The 17,200-nt window shown below is 52.6% G+C and overlaps 1 protein-coding gene across 1 annotated transcript in view; it reads left to right on the top strand.

Moving 5' to 3' along the window:
• Nucleotides 1-15,862, top strand: part of RBM19 (RNA binding motif protein 19) — a 48,238-nt gene extending 32,376 nt beyond the window's left edge. The window contains exons 23-25 of the mRNA XM_079322077.1: nt 4,469-4,589; nt 10,698-10,811; nt 15,515-15,862. Coding sequence (XP_079178203.1) covers nt 4,469-4,589; nt 10,698-10,789 — 213 coding nt within the window. The 3' untranslated portion in view covers nt 10,790-10,811; nt 15,515-15,862. The remainder of the gene's footprint in view (nt 1-4,468; nt 4,590-10,697; nt 10,812-15,514) is intronic.
• The last annotated feature ends 1,338 nt before the right edge of the window (nt 15,863-17,200 follow it).

The raw sequence follows: 17,200 nt of genomic DNA, 5'->3' as shown, positions 1-17,200 counted from the left end.
GGACTATTAGATCATCCCTTCCAGCCTGACCTCCTGTATAACACAGTACATGGAGTTTCTTTGTTAGTCCTGTATTGATCCTAACTCAAACTTCCCTCTGCTCAGCTTCCCTCCTCCCCTTGGGGGGCAGCTGGGGGTGCAGGGATCCCCCCAGGAGCCTGGTTCCTCTCCCTGCACCTTGAGCTGTGCCTGTGGCTCTCCTCAAACCAGCTTTGCTTTCACCTCTGCTTCACTCCACAGTCATCCAGGCTTTGTTCTTGGGGTTTGAATTCATCTCTTCCCAAGGAAACTTTGGGCTTTGGAACACAGAGGGACCTGACTGGTTCTTTACTGCTGCTCAGTTGGGGGGGTATGAGGCAGCACCTGCTTGCTGCTGCTCTCTGGGGGAAGCAGGCACAGGCTCAGTGTTTGCCTCCCATCCCTTTTCACCCCCTCAGGGTCTGGTTCCAGCTGCACTGGACAAATGGGATCTCAGTGATAGGGGAGAGAGCCAGGCAGGCTCTGGCCCAGGGCACTGCTCCCTAAGCTCATGGAGGGGAGCATGCAGGGAGAGAGCTGCCCTGTGGAAGAGCTCTCAGCAGGGTTTTCTTCTTTCCCAGCAAAGCAGCTCTTCTTCCTTCTTCATATTTTTTTCCACCCTCATCTCTTTGAGGGATTTAATTGTCTCACAAGTGGCACATCAAGTACACTCCATTGGCCGTCTGGAAAAGGATGCACAGTGTATTGATGAATAGGATCCTGAATATTGTAAACACGCTCATAATTGGCTTAGAGTTTATTGCTGAGTGAAATGAGAGAGGAGGGGAGTGGGCCTGGAGACCTCTGAGCTGAATAGCTCTGACTGCCAGTGACGCTTTTGCTCAGAGTGGTAATCTGGAAATTGCTTATAAGCATCTTATAAAACATGATGGGTTTGTAATAGAATAGTTAGGCTGCCTTTGTTGGGCATTTAAAGCCTGTGACCTCCCGTGTTTGTCTTTTCCTCTGAGCAAGCACGGCTGCTGTGGGAGATTTTCCACAGCCAGCACGGAGATGGGGGTTCCTCCTGGCAGCTCCCCAATGCTGTGCCTGCACATCTGCCCCACCAGCTTGGCTGGATCTCCTCAGCCTCCCCCAGAACTCTGGTGCACCCCCAATACCAAATTAACTTCTCTTAAGGAGCACTAACCATTTCCTGACGTTCCCCGCGCAGAACCGCTGCGGAATTGTTTTTATTTTTGAACTATTAACTGGGAAGCAGAGTTCCCACTTTTCTCCCCTGTTGATATAAAAATACATCTGGTCTCCAAATAGAAATTGCCCATTTGGGAGAGACAGCCAAGGCTTTCAAAATGCAGACACACGGAAGGAAAAATCCTTGTGTGCAGCTGGCATGGCAGAGCGCGTCCTCAGTTGGGACCGGGGGAGGGATATTTATCAATCTCCTAATGTTGCTGACCCTTTGTCCCTCTAATGATTCCAGCCTGGAGGCTCTTTGGCTTGAGTGTTTAATAGGGCAGGGGGGAATCTGGAGGCAGAGCAGCACTGTCCTCCAAATGAGTGCAGCAGTCAGGGCTGGCACTGTCACTCCCGGGGTGACAGACGCTGCTCCCGGCCCTGCCAGCACAGCATCCCCACAGCCTGGCCTTCCTGGGGCTTTGTCAGCCTCCTCTTCACTTGCAAATTCTCTTTCTGAGTCCCACTGATGTTTTTAAGCTGCTGTTCCAGCCTCTCCCCTCTTTTTCTCACCATGCTGAGCCTTAACGTTAAGCTTGAACCAAACTTTGCAAAAAAATGCTCAGAAATGGCATTTTTAAGCATGCTGGCATCCTGTTCTCAAGGAGGAGAAGTCTGTAGGGTTTTCATGCAACCTCTAAAGCATCTGGATATCAAATGAGGCCTGGGAGAAAGTTTGCCAGGGATCTCCAGGCTTTGGGGTGAGGGTGTGTTACCAAGTGCAGCAGCTTTATCAGAGTCAGCTTTGGGCATTTCAGAAAGAGCTTTTTGTGGCAAAGGCTCCCCTTAAAGGTGGAGGGAGATATGAAGCTCTGGAAGTTGGAGGGTTTTTGTGGTGAGTGTCTCTCTTAGGTGAGCAAACACCACACCTCCCATTATCCCACATTTGGATACAGCTCCACAAACCTCTGGCTTTTTTTTGTTCTTCCAAAGAGATGTCCTGGGAAGGCAGATGCTCACATAGAGGAGCTGCACCCCAAAAATAGCTCCTGCTTTCTGTGAAAGCCAGCCTGCTTCTCCTCATTTCATACTTGTCACCTAATTAAAATATATTTTTTCCCTACCTGTCTTTTCATTTGGAGTAACAACAGTGGCAGATTTCCTCCTCTCCCTGGAAGATTTCCAGTACTGTGGATGTATGGGGATGGCATTTCTCCCCTTCATCCTTTTGTTTTTTAAATCATTAATCCTTTTCTTTTTTTTTTTTTTTTTTTTTTTTTACACCCCTGAAAAAGTCTCAATTCCTCTCAGAGCAATGAGCAGCTTTTGTTTTTTAGCTCATTTCCAAAGAAGTGACATCCGTGTGTTTGGCACCTGAAATGTGCAGCTTCCCCTCTGCATTCCCAGCCTCTGGAGCCCATCTGGAAGTGAGGGAGCAGGGATCCCAGCACAGGCTGGAGCTTTCCTTCATTGTGGGTGCAAACCACCTCATTCTGGGGATGTGTTGGGCCAGTGTCACCAGGCTGGTGGCAGGTGTGTCTCACCCAGAGGGTTTCTTGCACACAACACAACTGGATGGCAACACCTGCCTTCCCTGTTCTCCATGACCTTTCCCAGGGCTGCCAGCAAAACTAGAGGATGGCAGTCCTGTGAGGAAGAGGAGGAGGTGGGAGCAGAGCCCACCAAAGTGCCATCTTCATCATGGTGTGCCCTCCTCCCTGACCTGTGCAGCACAGATGGGCTGTGTGCTGTCACCCACCTTCCTCTTCCAGTGCTGTGGGAAGGAGAAATCCAAAAACAGGAATTAGCAAAGGAAGTGCAGTGTTTAGAGCTGTGGGTTGTGTGCCAGGCTTTGGAAAAGGCTCCTGGTGCCAATGTAAACAGCCCTCACAGCTCCCTCCCACTGCTCCCCCTGAGTGTTTGTTTAAGCCAACACATTGCTCTGCTAATTGGGAGATAGGCCTGGAAAACACAGCAGCAGCAAATCAAAACAGCTGGAGCTTGCAGCTCTTCCAGGAGCAATGTGCCCCTGGAAAAGGGAGCACTCTGCCCTGCTGGGATCACCCCAAGGAGCTGGGGGTGCTTGGATAATGGGAATTTTACTCATGGAGCTGGTGCTCCTCATTGCTGTCTTAAAGCACATGAGGGTTATATGGGTGAAAGGACTTTGGAAAGAGAGAAAAACTCAGCTCACTGGGTGCTGCTTACTGAAAATGGGGTTTTATTATGAGTTTCATAACCCAGCAGCTCAAGGGGGCTTCTGAGGAGCAGCAGGACAAGCCCCTCTGCCCAGAGATGTGGCATTTGGGGACAGCTGGAGACAGCTCAAAGCTGCTTTTAGCAGGTGGCTCAGAGGAGAGATGGGGACAGCTGTTTGGGAACCTCCAGGTGGGAGCACAGCTCCCTGCTGGACAGCAGGATGTGTGTCTGATCATGGAGTTGCCACTTTCTTCCAGGGATGTGAGTCTGCAGAGCTCAAAACCTGAGCTAATCCCAGCCTTAGCTGGGGTTTTTATAAAGGCATTTGGGGCATTTCTCTCAGCCTTTACTGTGGAGCACTTTGTGGGCCCCTGGGGATAAAAATATTTGGCAAGTGTGTTTGTGCATTTACATTGGAGGCCCAATCCTGCTCAGTCCTGAGTTCCCCTGAAATTCTGTGGGAAATACAGACAAAATCAAACTGAGGCAGTGTTTTCTGGGTGTCTCTGCTGGTTGCTTATGGACAGATAAAGCCATCTGAGCTCTGGGCTGGCTGGCACATTTGTGTTCAACATCACCATGAGATTACTGTGTGGGTGTTACTGAACAGGATCTATCACCAGGAAGCCTCTGGATTTCTGGAGTGGAGCAATCCACCACGGGCACTAAGAGCAGAGGACTGCTGTGCTGGCTTCTGCCCTGCCACATTTGCTGCCAGCATGGCCAAGTCACCAAATGTTTGGCAGGAGAAAGGCAGTTTTCCAGAGGAGAAAGGAACCTGTCTCTCAGAGCTGAGCTGTGCTTTCAGCAGAGAACAGGGTGCTGGGGAGCCACGGGGTGCCATCCTGTGCTGGATTCCAGCCTGCCCCAGCAGAGCAGCAGCCAGCAGCAGTGGTGATGGGAGTGTGCTGTGCTGCAGGAGCAGAGAAGATGAATGTCTGAGTCAGAGCCTCTGATGGAGATGGATCCTGCCCCATCAGAGCAAAGCCCCCCGAGCACCACATTCTCCAGTGGCCTCTCCCTCCAGGGCAGAGGCAGGGACATTTTCCCTTCCCTCCTGTCAGCCTGTTGTTATTTTCTCCTTTAATTTGATTTTTCCTGCTCATCCCTGCAGAAAGCCTTCAATGCCCTGTGCCACAGCACTCACCTGTACGGCCGCAGGCTGGTGCTGGAGTGGGCGGACACGGAGGAGACGCTGGAGGCTCTGCGCCGCAAAACCGCCCAGCACTTCCAGGGTAAGGCAGGAACCCTGCAGCCCCCTGCCACTGCCCCCTGCCTGCTACTGCCCCCTGCCACTGCCCCCTGCCACTGCCCCCTGCCTGCCACTGCCCCCTGCCACTGCCCCCTGCCTGCTACTGCCCCCTGCCTGCCACTGCCCCTTGCCACTGCCCCCTGCCACTGCCCCCTGCCACTGCCCCCTGCCCCCTGCCTGCTACTGCCCCCTGCCTGCCACTGCCCTCTGCCACTGCTCCTCCCTGCCACAGGCAGCAGGTGTGGGAGCAAACCAGACTTCAGAACAGCAAATCAATGTGATTTTGCAGACACCGATTCATTGTTGTCCTGGTTTGGAGGACAGGTATCTGCTAATAAAGACAGAAGCTTCTCTCAAATGAAATGGAGAATGTAAACCCCCTCCCTCCAAATTATTATAACTTTTAAATTAAGGGGCTCTCAGGCAAAGATATGGGAATTAGGAATATTGGTTCTTTACTAGGAAAATTAAAATAGAAATGCAGTATTACAAAGAACAATCCCATCCCTGCCAGAGTCAGAATCTAAGCTGACACAGTCAGTCAGTCAGGGTGGTGGCAGCAGCCCCATTCCATGGTGCTGCATCCTCCTGCAGGGGCAGATGTGGTTCAGATGGAGCAGTGCTCCTGGAGAAGGGTGCAGCCTTCCTCCAAAAGTCCAGGGATGATGTGGAAAGGTCTGGTTTTCCTCTGGAATCCAGTGGAAAGAAGGTATCTTGCTGTTCCAAATCCCAGTTTTCATCTGGTAGGAAAGGCTTGGCTCCTGCCCTGGCTGGAGCATCTCCCAGTGGGATGATGTAATTTTATCAGTCATGCACTGGGACTGAATAGACCAGCAGCAGATGATATCTTCCTGGAGGGAGGATGGGCTGTGGAAAGATAAAGATGATTGCCCAGCTGGTTTAAAGATGGCCCATTAGCAGATAATGTGTGCCACAGTGATAAAGAATGCTGCCACACCCAGTTTTTAACAATGGCCCATTAACAGGTGATAATTCCCACAGGGATAAGAATCGCTGCCACACCCAGTTTTTAACTGTGGCCCATTAACAGGTGATATCTCCTGGATGAAGGGTGCTTAATGGGAAAGATAAAGATGATTGCTCAGCTGGTTTAAAGATGGCCCATTAGCAGATAATATGTGCCAGCAAATCAGGGTCACTGCCCCACCCAGCTTCAGCAGATGGGGACAGAATACACATTGCTGGCCACATCAACCCAACACAATTGTTACAATTCATCCCAATTATACATTTCTTGAACCATCACCCATGTGAGAACACACTTTACAATTGGTAACTTTAAGATATTGATCCACCCTTTCAGCCCCTCCAAAAATAATTGGTGGTCTTCAAAATCTTTGCCAGCTTCTGCTATTTTGAATCTTCTAATCTTGGTATTCAGTGTTTTCAACTTCTTTCCCAGTTTGGCATATTTGATGTTCCAGTGTCCTTGGGGAGTTTCAAACAAGTTATGGAAAAACTCCCAAAATTTTCTCATGCTGTGCACCTGTTGTAAAGACTGGTCTAAACTAAGAAATGCACTAAGAAAAGCAGCTAGAGTGTGAAAGAGACATGAGAACTAACAGCAAAATGTGCAACAATAACTGAACATAGCAAAGCATAGCAACTAAATACAGTTTTTGGCTGGTGCACACACACTAGGCCCAGATTTGTACAGACATGTCCACTGGGGTCCAAAGCCCATTCAGCCTTCCAGCAAGCAGGAGGCATCCAGGGCAGGCTGTCTGACAGCCTGGGATTTCCCAGGAGCAGCTGTGGGGATGGGTTGAGCTGCCTGGCTCAGGCTGCTGGGAGTGACAGCTCTGCAGGTGACAGCACTGCAGGCTCCTATTGACAGCCATCGACAGGCACAAATGCATTGCTTGGCAAATATTTGTGTAGGAAGGGCTCCCCTGGGCTGCAGGGCTAAGCTGGAGATCAATGCTGCTCCTCCTGCATCCCCTCCCCATCATGGTTTGGCAGCAGTTGTGGGGCTGCACATCCTTGCTGAGGGAGGAGCAGCACATCTCAATAACTGAGTGATCCTGCCTGATCCAGTGATCCCTGTGTTCCTGGGATACTGCAGGGCTGGGAATTCCAGCCTGGGGAAGCTGCAGCTTGGTGGTGCCCACCCAGAGCCCAGCACTGGAGTGGGGGCAGGTTGGGCAGGTGAAGCTGCACCTGGGTGGAGAAAACAGCAGGTGAGAGGTTTCAGGCACCCAGGTTTATCTCCAGGATCTGCTACCCCCCTTTCCACTCTGCTCAGTGTAGGGGCAAATGAGCAGTCTGGGCCTTAGGGTCCTTGTAGGCTCTCACAGATGTGGCTGTGAGCTCTGCCACCTCCCCCAGGCTCTGCTCATTCCTGATTTTTGCTTGCCTTTGCTGCAGCCTCCTCTTCCTGCAGCAGAGTGGGATGTGCCAGGAGGGCTCTGTGCCTGGGCTGGCTGTGGGCACCAGGATCTGGCTGGTGCTGGGAGCAGGTCTCAGCCTCTCTGGGCCAGGCTGGAGGGTCACTGGTGGGGTTTTATTCCCTTGGGAAGTGTCTGCTCCATGATTTCAAGGCACCATGGGGTGCCAAGGGCTCCAAGGTGAGGCAGGAGCTGCACCCTGTCCCTTCAGTGGGTGTGCAGAGGGTGACAGTGATAAAGTGAGGAAAGAAGGCTGCCAGGCCTCTGCCTGTAGCCCCCTGGAAGGAGAATATTCCTTCAGCTTTCCTCCCTGGTGCAGCTAGAGGCTGCTTTTCCCACGTGGAACTGGGATGGAGAGGACCCACCAGCCAGGCTGACACTGTGAATCTCTTCTCACTGGTGGTACACACCAGAAACCAGGCTTTTTCCTACTGGTCCCCAAGTCTCCTCCTGTCCCCACAGGGCACAGGAGCAGCTCAGACCCCCCTGTGCTATTCATGAGTGTCCCATGAGTTCTCCTCTTCCAGCACAGCTGGGTGAATTGTGAGAGTCTTTCCACAGCTGCAGTGGCCAGGTCCCTATCCTGAGCTGGGAATGGGAAAAAAAGCTAATTTTGGCTCTTCAAACCTCAGGAAACAATCAAGACCAAAGGTCTGTGGTGTCCCCAGCTCCAATGTCAGCCCCATCATCTTTGTCTTAGTATTTCCAAGTCCTGACCTGGGCTGTGGCAGACGTGTCCTACCACTGACTGCTCTCTGCTACAATTACACTCCTCATTTCTAGAGACCATTTAGAGAGATTGGGCTTCCAGATCCAGGTCTCTGCTGTTATTTGTGAAGGAGAGGTCTGGTCTCCCAAATCTTTTCTCCATGCAGGCGTTTGTCATGGCAATCAAGGCACTTCTGAGCCTTCTTTTCAATAGGTCTAATAGATGCAATAAAATGGAATAGGCTTCCTTCCCATTTTGTGCAGTTTTCAGGTCATTCTTTATGGCTTGTTCTGAGGCTTTGTAATGTTCCAGGAGAAAGTGAGGAGCCCAGGAGTGGTCACTGACTGCCAGGGGTGGTTTCAGTAATTCTGTCAGGAGTGAAGCCACAGCCCAGCCCTGAGGCCTGGGACCTCAGCCCTGCACCCCACTCTGGCTCCCAGCACAGTCTGGGAGGGGTTTAAGGCTTTTTGCTCATTTCTGAGACTATCAGCTCTTCATCAGAAAAAAAAAAAACCTGAGTTTTGTTTAATTTGGGGGACCCACTGCTGCAAGGTGGCTGGAGGGCTTGGCCAGGGACAGGCTCTGTGCTGCTGTGGATAATCTTAGTGACTCTTAATGGGAAGGAGAAGCCAGGGAAAGCTTGGCCAACAGCTGGCCCTGGAACCTCTAGTGCAAGGTTGTGACAAATGCCACAACAGGGCAGGGAGAGGTGACAAACCCTGCCAGCAGCAGCATCTCAGCCCCAGCTTGGGCAGGGGAGCCTCCCTTTGGAAAACAGGGATCACTGATGCTCTGGAAACCAGCAGGGTGCTCTTCAGGCTCTGGGAGCAAGGCTCCTGCTGCCCAGCAGGTGAATTTGCCAGCCCTGGGGCAAGGGGCAGCTGTGCCCTGTGCAGGAGGAGCACTCCAGGCTCAGCCTGCATCCCCAGATCAGGGAATCACAGCTCCCCAGGGGGCTGGAGCAGCTCCATCCCCTTTCTGGAGGAAGGGGGCTGGGGGAAGGTTGGTGAGCACTGCCCATGCCCTGCTGGCTCCCAGCCCCATGGAATGCCAGAGGCTGGTGCTCAGTGCAGGGCTGCTCTCCTGCCAGCCTGGCTTGGACAGCCAGCTGTGCTGGGCTGCTGCTCCTGCTCCTTCCCATCCATCACAGAATTAAACTGACAGATGGGGAATTTCACCACGGGAGGAATGACTCATGGGGGGCTTTGCTAGGGAGGGTGGATGAGGAGGGGATTCAGCTCTGAGGGGGTGGGAAGCAGCCAAGCCCTGCTGTGGCTCATCCCTGGATATTTACAGTTGTTGCTGGAAGCAGGGGCTGCAGGGAAGGAAGGTCCTGATCCTGCTGGCAGGGTGGGAAAGTCTCCCTGCCTCCATCACCTTTCCCAGCTTGCTCCTGCTCCATCACCTCTGCCAGCTCTCTCCTTTGCCCACAGACCCCCACCTTTCCTTTCCTCTCACCTCCCAACTGCTGGGCTCCCTTTCTTCCTCTCCTTTGTCCTTTCCTATTTCTTTTTTTTTTTTTTTTTTCTTTTTTTTTGAGAGCATCTGTAACTAATGCAAACACATGCCAGAGCCAGGGAGTAAAACCCTGCAGGATTAGTGTGGCATCCACAACCCTGCCACGTTCTAATCCCGTGGTAATCCCCCTCCCAGCCCACCCCCTGGGCTGGCTCTGCCCATTGTTTAAAGGAAGCAAATGGGATCCTTAGCAGGCAAACCTTAACCAGCTTGGAGCAGCAGAACTGAAGGAAGTGGAACCAATTTGCTTCCCCACCCTCCTGGGTTGTTGTTTTCCCCTCCTTAGGGCAGAGGGGATGCTGTGGTGAACCTGGGGTGCAGCAGGGGACTGTCCCTGCTGTGCCCATGTCCTGCTCTGCTGAGGGATGCTCCTGTGCACCCATCTCCAGCCTCTCCTCTGCTCTGCAGGGCCTGGGCAGGGGTGGCAGCTGCAGCACACACTTCCCACACATGGATTTGGGACCATGTTTGATGCCATTGCAAACATTCCAAAGGTGCAGAGCTGGGAGCAGAGTAAAGGAGAGGGAGAGCTGCTGTGCTGGCACCTTCCCCCAGGGTGGGTTATCCCCTGTGCCTGGGGTGATGAGCTGGGAGGAGCTGCTGGAGGGTCTGGGGGTGGCACCTTGTGCCCCCTGAGCACCCTCATCCCTCTCCTGTCCCCACAGCCCCCAGGGAGGCAGCTTCTGGCTCTCTGTCAAGGAATTAATTGAAAAATAAAATCATTAGATGGGAACTCCAGAAATGCAAAATTGTTGGGAGTTGGGGGGAGGTGGAGGGGGGGGGGATGTGAGCTTTTGTCAGGTTAATTTCTTCTGTATTGATGTTTTGTGACATTTACTTGTTGTTTATCTCCCGCAGCAGCTGTAATACTAAAAGAAAATGCACAGCTTGTTCCATTTATTTATTTTACACCTTTTCTTTAGTCCTGTGGTATGTTTGTTTGTTTGAGAAACCCAGCGAGGCTTTTGATGTCTGAAAGCAGGATTTAAACAGCTGTTCTCCATGTGCTGTGAGTGAGCTGGGGAGCCAGGGGGAGAGGGGGCTGTGCCACAGGATCCAGCAGAAAGCTGGATGGCAGCTCAGAGCAGGGTCCAAATGGCTTTGTCACCTCAGCTGCTGGGCTGGGGATTGTGTCCCAGGGGACAAAGCAGGGATGTGTCCTGATGAGCCCCTGGTGAGGCTGGCAGCCCCTTTGCCATGGGGAAATGGTGAATTCCATGGTGAGCTGGGGTCAGCAGGAAGGGCTGGCATCACCATCACCTGTTTGGATGCTGTTTGCTCCCAGCCAGTGAACTGAAGCAGGGGTGAGAGGTGTGGAATCCCAGGACCTGCCTGAGGAGGAAAATAGATGGTATTTGATGACCTTCACCTGGAAGGGTGTCCTGCTACCTCCAGCCCCTCCCAAGGTGGGTCCAGGCTGTAATTTTTGCTTTTCTTCTTTCCCCCTTTGCTCCAGATTCCCCAAAGAAGAAAAAGCCATCAGAGATTTTGAATGAAATCATGGAGCACCTGGAAGAGGAGGAGAATAACAAAGATGAGGACATCTAACAGCTGCCTGGGCCCTGGTGAGGTGGGTACTGGGCCAGGGGGGCTGGGTGGGCACAGCTGGCCCTAAAGGTCACAGTGTCCTGGCTTGCTGCAGGGCTGGTAGCACCAGGGGCAAGAGAAAGTGGAATTCCAAAGGCTCAGCAGCCTCCAAAGAAGGATCCTACCCTTTGCCTCTCCCCCTGTGACCCCAGAGGCTCCTGGCTGTGTCCCAGGGGTTACAGCCCAGATTTGGGCTCAGTTTGTATTGAAGTGAGTGCATGCCCTGGGTGTGTTCTGTGTGTCCCCCTGGCTGTTGGCATCCCCCCAGGACAAGGCAGCAGCATTTCTGTTTGAATTTCCTCTCCCTGTGGCTGAGGGAGAGCAGATGGGCTGCCAAAAACTCCTGTTTGGACACCAACCTGCAGCTGCCACCATGTCACAGGTAGTTTGGTAAAGGACTTTTCCCTGCCAGCACCAAAATCTCCACAGCTTCTCTCCCTCCAAAAGCACCACACCTGAGCTCATCACTCCTCCTTGCTGTGTTTTGGGGAGCCTCTCAAGGCTGGAAAATATGGGAGGGCAGGAGGGCACTCCCTGAGGTCAAACCCTGCAGTCCTGTCAGCCCCTCTCACATTTTTGAGAGCTCATCTGACCCTGTGTGGGGTCAGGAGAGGTGAGGTGGGCTCCTGGTGTCCTCTGTGTGTGTTTGTGGCCACTGGCAGCCCTGGGGATCTGCTGGGAGCACCTGAGCTGGGTTAAAGCACTGCCTGCTCCATGGGGTAACATCTGTCCAGCTGTGCTTTGGGGATCCTGCAGCTGTGTGTGCTGTGAGCTGCTGTCCAGGGTGGAGCAGCCCTGGAGGGACAGGACACACAGCCCTGTGCTTACAAACAAGTCCTGTCCCAGCACTGGGCTGCAGTCCCAGGCTGAGCTCCTGCTCAGGGCCCAGAGTGTCACAGCCCCTGCTGGTCCCCAAACTGCTGCCCCAGGCCATCCCCTCCTGCCAGACCTGGGAGTGCTGCCTCAGAACAGGCCAAAATTCAGGGATACCCCTGTGGGATGTCTCAGGGCTGGGGTGTAAAACCCTCTTCCTGTGGGGAAACTGAGGCACAGGAGTGGAAACAGCACTACCAGAGGGGGTGGCAGTGTCACCTGAAGGGGTGACAAGCTTGGCACTGGAGAGTAGCACTCCTGTCCCTGTTGCCCACTGGCACAGCTCTGAGCAGGGGGTCACTGCAGGCAGAGCTCAGCTTAGTGAATGAAATCTCAGTCCAGCAGGGATGTTTGGCCAGCAGCACAGGGCAGGGTCCCCTCCCAGCACATGATTTCTCTACAGCCTTGCAGGTTGGGCTTGGATTTTCCTGTGAGTTTTTTTTTTTTTTTCCCTTTTTTTCCTCTTTCCCTTCATTGTCTTTTGTGGCAGGGCAGGTTTCTTGCTGAGTGTCTCTGAGGTCTGCAGCAGAGACGAAAAGGATTAGCACAAGCAGAGCATGTAGGCTTTAGAGAACAGAGCAGAGTTTGGTTTCAACATCTAATTCAATTTGTTCTGCTGAGATTGAAATATGAAATGGTTGCCAGTCAAATGTTCAAAGGGGGAGGAGGGAGGAAAGAAGAGAGGGAGCCTTCTCAAATTTAAATTTTAATGAAAATTAATTTAACCCTTTGATATGTTTTAAAACATGTTATTTCCCAAGCTGGGAACAGGCTGGAAAACATTCATGAGGGTTTTGGGTTTTTTTTTCTCCTGTACCTTCAAACATAATGAAGATTTTCTTTTTCCCTTAATGATACTTATCTTGTGGAGCAGTTTGACATTGGTTAATTTTTCAGGCAATTTGGTATCAAGGAAATCTGTTTGATGTGAGTAGGGGGGGCTGTGTATGTGTACACAGATATATATGTGCCTGGACATTAATTATGGAAGTGCTGATCACAGCTCTGGAGAACAGTTGGAGTTAATTCCTGCTCCACTTCTTTGTTACCTATTGAGAATCCCACCCTTTGCACCCCTAAAATTACAGCAGGAATTTTCTAAAATCGAGCATACACCTGAACTAAAATGATCACTTAAGTAGGTCTGCAGAAATTCAGCACTCCCCACTGACACAGAGCATCTGCAGGGATCTGGCCTTGCTGGGCACTGCTCTGCTGTGCCCTGTGGGTGCCCAGAGTGACCCATCCCCTTGGAAAACTCCTGACCACCCCCTGGGTTTTCCTCCCTGTCCCACAGCAGGAGGCAGGGACAGGCAGGCAGCATCTCTGAGCTCTTGGTGGTTTCATCACCACTGCCCACACTTCAGGAATTCCAGCTCTCATCCCTTCAGTCCCTTCTTGCCTGTCTTCCATCCCATGGATGAGGTCTGGGAAGCCCTTAAGGGCCAGGCAAGCACTGGAAGTGCTGCTCACCCCCCTTTGCCAGGCTGCAGGAGGATCTTGCACCCCCTGTCTCCTGCCTGCTGCTTTCCAGCTGCTGACTCCAGGAGCTCTGCAATCTCCAGAGAGAGGTTCAGGAAGGATTTGCAAATGTAGATTGGAAGAGTTGACTTGAATGCTACTGGGATATCTGGGGAGCTTCTCCTTGATCACAGAATCCCAGGAGAAGCTGAGTTGGAAGGGACCAATATTCCAACACATCTGGGTCACAGCACCACCAGCATTTGGCACCACATTCCAGCTTCCACCAGCACCTTCCTCAGCAGGAAATACAGCAGCAGGAGGAGGAGGAGGAGGCAGTGTGCAGCTCCCCTGGCTGAGGCACTCTGCCTCCTGTTTTCCCTAAATATATGCACTGGAGAGGAAGAGAAACCGCATGGCCGGGCTGGAGATCTCAGCCTTCACCAGCCATGAATAATAATCAGGCTCAGTAATTCACAGTAAATAGGGATCCAAATTGGCTAATCAGGGAGGCTTTCACCCCAAACTGGAGCTGGGTGTGACCTGAATCGGTGACAAATGGAAGTGGTGCCAGCCCAGGAGCAGGGAGGTGGGAAGGATCCTGGAGAAGGGAGTGTCTCTCCTCCACTGGGAGCTGCAGGAGCACGGTTCCCACGTTCCCCAGGCCATAATTAGTGCCCTGTCATTAGGTTTGTGTCTCTGGTCCAGCCCCAGGACCATGGTGGGCTGCTGGGGATGAGTGTGGACCAGGGGGGTACAGAGCCAGCATCACCACGTCCCCACAGTGACATCATCCCCAGGGTTTAGCAAAGCTGCTGGGACAGACTGGGAGGGCAGAAAGGGCTGTGGTGTGTGTCAGGAGAGATGATCTGGGGGGGAAAATGTTTTCTTTGTGTTCTCTCAACTAAAATTTGGCATTTTCTGGTTAATTTTCTGCTGCAAGAGCAAGTGGGGCAGTGGTAGGAGCTGGGGGTGGTGCTCAGGTGCGGTGCTAGGTCCCTTTCCATTTTCCATTTTCTTTTCTATTTTCCTTTCCTCCTCTCACACTTGGTGACCCCAAATCTTTTTGGAGTTAAGTGTAGCCCCTGTTAGCAGCCATCCCCCTGGTGGGGCTGAGAATTCCAGGGCTTTTCTACTTCATCAGCTTAGAAACCAGACCAAAAGGCAAAATGACTCTCTACAGGAAAGATCTGGAACTAGGCAGCCATCCCCTCAGAGCCATCCTCTGCCCCCAAAACCTGGCAGCTAAGCCCAGGCTTAACCTCAGCCTCAGCAAGGCTGAGCCCACCCTGGAGCATCACACCTGGCTGGGACAGGCATCTCTCCTGGTGTTTTGGGCTAAGCATTCATTTTTGCATGTTGTAGTCTGGTTTTAAGCTGATGAGGTAGAAAATTTTGAAATTTCTTTTCTCCCTCCCCCAGGCTCTGGGTGGGATGAGCTGCTGCCATGGGCTCAGCCTGAGGCAGGACCCCCCTCCAGCCCAGGGCTGGGAGTGTCCTGCTGGATCTGAATTAACCTGGGGTTTCAGCAGAGCCAGCACAGGCAGGGACAACCCATGGGACTGCTGTGGTGCCCCTAAACTCTCTGTGGTACCCAGTGGGGAGGCAGGAACAGGCAGATTGCAGGCAGGAGCTGCTTTAATTCCATTTTCAGCCCCACTCAGCCCAGGAAGCAGCAGGGTGGGCAGGAGCAGAGACATCAGCCAGGGGCTCACAGCCCATTCTGCCCCCAGCAAGGTAAACAGAGGCACATCAGCACAGGCAGAGCTCCTCCTGCTGAAAAACAAAACCCTGCAAGTTCCTTCTTTTAAAAAATGAGAATCCAGTCAGCCCAGGGTGGTTTCAGCTGGGGGTCTGCAGGCCTGGGTGGCAGCAGGAGGAGCCACAGCAGGCAGGAGCCTTGGACTTGTTAGGATTCAGCCCTTGGATCTCTCCTTTCCCTCTGATGGCTGAGTGTGATTGACACTTACAAATTACCCAGCCAAAAGTGTCGAGTCTTTGACCCCTGAGTAACATCTTTGGCAAGCCTGAGATTTGCCAGCATTTTGTCATCTAATTACTACAAATCCCTTGAAAATTCACTGGCTGGTGAATTTTTAATGCAGGACAATTTCAATGTGATGCATGGCCCAGATGGGCACACACTCACTCCTTCCCTCTCCCCCCTTTCTCCTCCTCCCTCCCTCCTTTCCTTGCTCCCCTTCCTCCCCCATCCCATTCCTTGTCTCCCTCCTGCCTCTGCACATCCCTGGCAGTCCCTGGGATCTCAGTGTCCCCCCCAGCCCAGCTTGTGTCCCCTCCCTGTCTTGCTGAGGGAGCTGCTACATGCAATTATTTTATTTTCGTTCTCAGGTCTCTGGCTGATGGATGGAGCAGGAGAAGCTCCATGAGGAGCCAGCCCACTTGTTGCCAGCAGAGTCCACTCATCCTGTGAACCCCAGGGCTGATTTATGCTGTGTGTCCAGGTCCTGGAATTCCCAGCCTTTGAAAGAGACTTTCAGTTCCTTGTCTGCTGGCAGCTCCTGAGCATCACCTTAAATCCAGGCAGGGAGTGATTCCTATCTCAGCCAGCCTGAGGGAAGAGGATCCTGGAGCAATGGACCTGGGGACTCAGAACCTGCTCCTAATGTCTGAATTAAATAATCCCTGTACATTAAAAAACACATTCTGTACATTAAAACCCATATTTTTAGTTTCCCAGCCTGGCTTTTGTTTGGCTTTGTTTCTTCTCCACAGCCAGGTAGTTTTTTGGGGCCGATGGGGAGATAAGAGCATTTTGGGGGGAGGCCTGGCTTTGGCAAGCTGGGCTTTGTGCCTGTGTCATTTCAGCACCTCCCCTCTCTCCCTTCCCAGCTTTCAAAGGGAAAGAGGCTTTGCTTTTCAACCAGGGGACTGCTTTACATATGTAGGCAGCTGATAAAGTATTTTCCCTTCGCCCCTTTCCCCTCTGGGAATCGCTGTCTTATGGCAAAACTGTTTTGTCTGACAAGGGCTGCAGCAGATTACACGTGTTGGCTGCAAACACAGGGCCTTTTTTTGCCCCCCTCCTCCACCCCCCCCTTTTTTTTTTTTAATAAATCTTTATCTCTGCAGTGCCAGGAGGAGCTTTTTGCCTCGAGCCCCCCAGAGCAGCCCCGTGTTGGGATCTGCTGGTGGCTCCAGACTCCTGCCTGGTGCCTCTGGCCAGGTTGGTTTGCTCACTGAGGTTAATTTGAGCCTGAATCCATGAAAATGCCACTGATTCCATCAGGCCTGAGCACTTCAGGTGGGGTGGGAGATTTTAGGAGCAGGAATGGTGCACCCACAGCATCCCTGGGGGACTCAGTGATGTCCCTGTGCTGCTGGGGGCCAAGCTCCCAGTGTCACACTGCCACCACAGCAGGGACACATTTGATAACTCAGCAGCTCAGGGACATCCAGGACACCCCTTCCCATGGGCCAAGGCTTTCTCCCATCTCCAGCTGGATGCAAGCTGGGATAGGTTTACAATTTGCTTTTCCAAATAGGCATTGAGAACCTTAAAACCCTCAGGTGGTCCCAGCAGAGGTGAGCAGAGCTGAGAAACCCCTGCCCAGGTTTGTCCCCTGGCTCTGTCTCCTGAGCTGCCCCTTCCAAAAATCACCCCTTGTCCTCCCTGCAGCCCTGGCACCCAGAGTGAGGGGCTGGCAGGAGGTGGGGTTAAGGACCAGGGAGGAAGGGAGCACAGGATTCAGGGATGTTTCACTGCTCAGAGGCTGCACACCAGGGCTGAGACGTGCCCAGATTTCAGAGGGAGAAGAATGAGGACACTGCAGTGCCTTGGAATGGGCACCCAAAGGTGGGGGTGCCAGAGGGGGGCTGGGAGGAGAGAACTCATCCAGGCAGTGCCTGGCTGCTTTGAAGGGGAAACACAAAAGGTTTAGTGATGGGATTGAAGGATATGGGTGCCTGGGAGTGCCCAGCAGTGCCAGCAGCTCTCCCTGATGGACACCTGGCTGCTCCCAGAGCCCCCAGGGGACCCCAGCTCTGAGCACACCTTGGATGTTCCTGAGCTGTCAC

Source organism: Erithacus rubecula (assembly GCF_903797595.1).
Source record: "Erithacus rubecula genome assembly, chromosome: 19".
Taxonomy (NCBI): Eukaryota; Metazoa; Chordata; class Aves; order Passeriformes; family Muscicapidae; genus Erithacus; species Erithacus rubecula.
The sequence above is the reverse complement of the archived record's forward strand: the minus strand, read 5'-3'. Positions and strand labels throughout refer to the sequence as shown.